This window comes from Priapulus caudatus, unplaced genomic scaffold (genome assembly GCF_000485595.1).
Source record: "Priapulus caudatus unplaced genomic scaffold, Priapulus_caudatus-5.0.1 Scaffold4955, whole genome shotgun sequence".
NCBI classification, from domain to species: domain Eukaryota; kingdom Metazoa; phylum Priapulida; class Priapulimorpha; order Priapulimorphida; family Priapulidae; genus Priapulus; species Priapulus caudatus.
Window position 1 is genome coordinate 5,845 of NW_014582016.1, and position 3,067 is coordinate 8,911.

Genomic DNA, 3,067 nt, shown 5'->3' on the forward strand with positions numbered 1-3,067 from the left:
GTTAGTAGGAATAGTGGACCCAACCATTGATATTTCTTATCCAAATACAGCTGGATTTCCTCTTCGTACCCCATGTGAACATCTTCAAGCCAGTTCAGATCGCGCCACCCCATGACCTCCATATACTTAGGTATACTTATTGGGAAGAAAAAGTGGTGCCAGCGTGTGCAGCGGCTCCATATCGGGCCACTCCAGGTTTAATCATATCGAATAACCCATATGCTGACGATGGTACTTCTTTCACGTTTTCGGAAACGATTCCATCGCCTTCGAGAAATGACCTCCAATATCTCTTGTGGACATTTTTATCGTCCTCCTAGAGAGGTGTCATGTCGGACGACCGACAGTTATGTTAGACCAGGCCATCGGTCTGAGGCACAATGCGAGCTTCGCAATGTCAATCGCGTAGCCAGATCTTTCAGCGCTTCCGATGAGATGGATGTTTTGTCTTGCCACAAAGCCGAGCAAACACTTGCCGCTTCGACTGCGGGAGTGTTGAATGGCAGGAAGTTATATAAGCCGCTTCGGCAGCAGCCATCGGATCGAGTACGTTTACGTAGAGTCGGGTCCTGTTGTCGCTGTTGGATACCAACCTGGACCAACGACCGTGTGACAGTGATAGCCATAACCTGGTCGTTACACCCATTTTCGTTCCTGATATTAGTACTTACAGGTGATGTCTATTTGTTGCAGTTCATCTGCATATCAATGCTGAATGACGAATTGCATACCGGCGTCCGCACCAAGTGCAATTCGCTTTAGCAGGTCCTAGCACCGTTACGAATACCGACCCGCATAGATCAGGTTAATCTTGCCTGTACATACCCAACATCACTCAAGCGCTTGACGTGCTGACGGAATCGCCCAGCCAATACCCGTGCACATCCTGTCTCTGCTTGCCAGTACTGTTGAGGGCCAGCACCAGTGCCACTTCATACCAATCGATATAGATTTGAAGTCAGGGCCTTGGTGTTTTAGCCGCCATCCGAAACATCATCGATAAACACGAGCTGGCAACCAGTTTTAACTGAATTGGGATTTGCGCCATCGGTATTTCCCCGAACTTTCCGAATGTCTTGCGCTCAGATCATTCCGGCCCCATCAAGTCAGGGGTGACGTGCAGGTGAACGTTGGTCTAATACTGCCGGGTAGTTGAGCGCATTCGGCAACCTGATCGGTCCCTTCTGCCATTAAGTGACCACCCAATCTAACTTTACAACCTTGCGCGTATGAAAAATTCAACCGCGTCAGGCAGTCACGAAGATGATTCGGTTAAGCCGCTACGAGACTGGATGATTCGGTAAAACCATTTTGCTTGATAACGTACGCTCATCAGGAATTTCATGCGCCTTCACTCAGACAAGTAGCGTACCGCCATATTGTGGCACCACCGAGCCAAAAGCTGTTTTCGCTTCATAGCTCCAACGCCCCGAAACTCATTACCTGTAATGTGAAACGGAATATCAGCTCCCAGGGGTGGCTTTTTGCGCCGGTCCCAATAACTCGTCTTGTCAGTTAATGAGCAATTTTTCGCGATAGCCTTTCCGGATAACGAAGCTCGGCTGTCAGATTTTTCGTACCTGGATAAACATGTTTAAATCGCTCCCAGTGTTTCCGCGTATGTTATTTAAAACAACGGAGAACACGCATTTTCGTATCGACCGCAGTGCTCGCTTTTGACGTGGATGTCGCTCCATTACTCGGGTATGGAAAAATAAAGCTTTCCCGATCGGTTCGGGTTATCTCTTCTAAGGTTTTTTTAGCATTAATATTTATCCCCGCGGCACTTATTAGAACGAGCTTCTGGTTCAGTCGCTTTCAATGCATTATTCGTAAGTTCCACACTTGCTGCCCCGAAGTCATACTTTGATCATATTTTCGATACCATTCGGTTGCTGCCATCCCATATAGGTCTAGCGCTTACCTTTCAGATATCTTCTATCAGATTCAAGTCATGTATCGGTTCAACACAATCGACCCCAGGCTGGCTATCTTCTCACCATATCTTAAATAAGTGCCTGTCATACATAGAAATCGCGCCAGGGTTATCACCCGCATCACGAGGATACATTCATACGTTCCGCGCGTGTGCATCGATGAATCCGTAAAAACGCCACCAACAGAGCCACCAATAATAATGGGTTCGCCCTTCTGGTCGAGACCAACTCGCGCGCCAGCCTGAACCCTTTACAACCAGCATCACACCACGATATTTGTGCACCAAATAAGAAACCAGCATTCTTCTCGATTAAACAACCGTACCAGACAGTCATATTTTACAGACGAGCGGACCAGCCACACACCGACCACCTGATGTGGATATTCGCAGCCCATCCGGTACAACCAGCCCCAAAGTATCCCAAGGTTTACTTCGAAGTTTTCAGCATTCAATTGTTTAAAAATACCAAACCTAGAGAATGCTTGGCCACGAGGGTTCTTAACCGTAATCGTGCCTGACCTGGACTTCATCAAATTCAGCGGAATTTTGATATTGATATCAGTTGATTTCATGTTTGCCGCAGTTCGAATTCGGCGTCTTGTCGACTGGTCAATTTCGTAAGCCCATTGGTGTAAGTGAAATTCTCTTCCTCGCCGGTCGGCCGAGAGAAGAACATTTGCTGGGTACGCCCCCAAGCTGCTCTTCGTGCAGCCCCATATCATGCGATGTAGTTACGCTGCCCATACTTTCACCTCCCCTTGATAAGGATCCCACGTGTCTATTTCATGCGGGAAAATACTACGAATGGCGACTTCTTCCGAAGCCAGCCCGACAAATTCATCACTCTCATAAAGCACCATTGGCTTGGCCGACATAACGTCTTTGGCCATACCCAATTGATCGCTGGTGGCGACCAGATAAGTGAACACACCATCGATTACATCGATCGAGCGACGCATCGCGCCTTCGAGTTCTTCGCCCTGATCGATGGCGTCAGCGATATAAACCGCGATCAATTCCGAGTCACAATTCGAGACGAAACGATGACCTCGACGTTCCAGGTCCCGACGCATAGTCCAATAGTTTGTGAGCTGGCCGTTATGCACCACCGATACATCGTTAAATGGA

At 48.1% G+C, this 3,067-nt stretch overlaps 1 protein-coding gene across 1 annotated transcript; it reads right to left on the reverse strand.

The window, feature by feature from the left end:
* Window positions 1-2,670: 2,670 nt before the first annotated feature.
* Window positions 2,671-3,012, reverse strand: LOC106819888 (glutamine amidotransferase-like protein GlxB). The gene has a single exon (XM_014824464.1). It carries the CDS (start codon window positions 3,010-3,012, stop codon window positions 2,671-2,673), a length of 342 nt encoding a protein of 113 aa, XP_014679950.1.
* Between the last annotated feature and the right edge of the window lie 55 nt (window positions 3,013-3,067).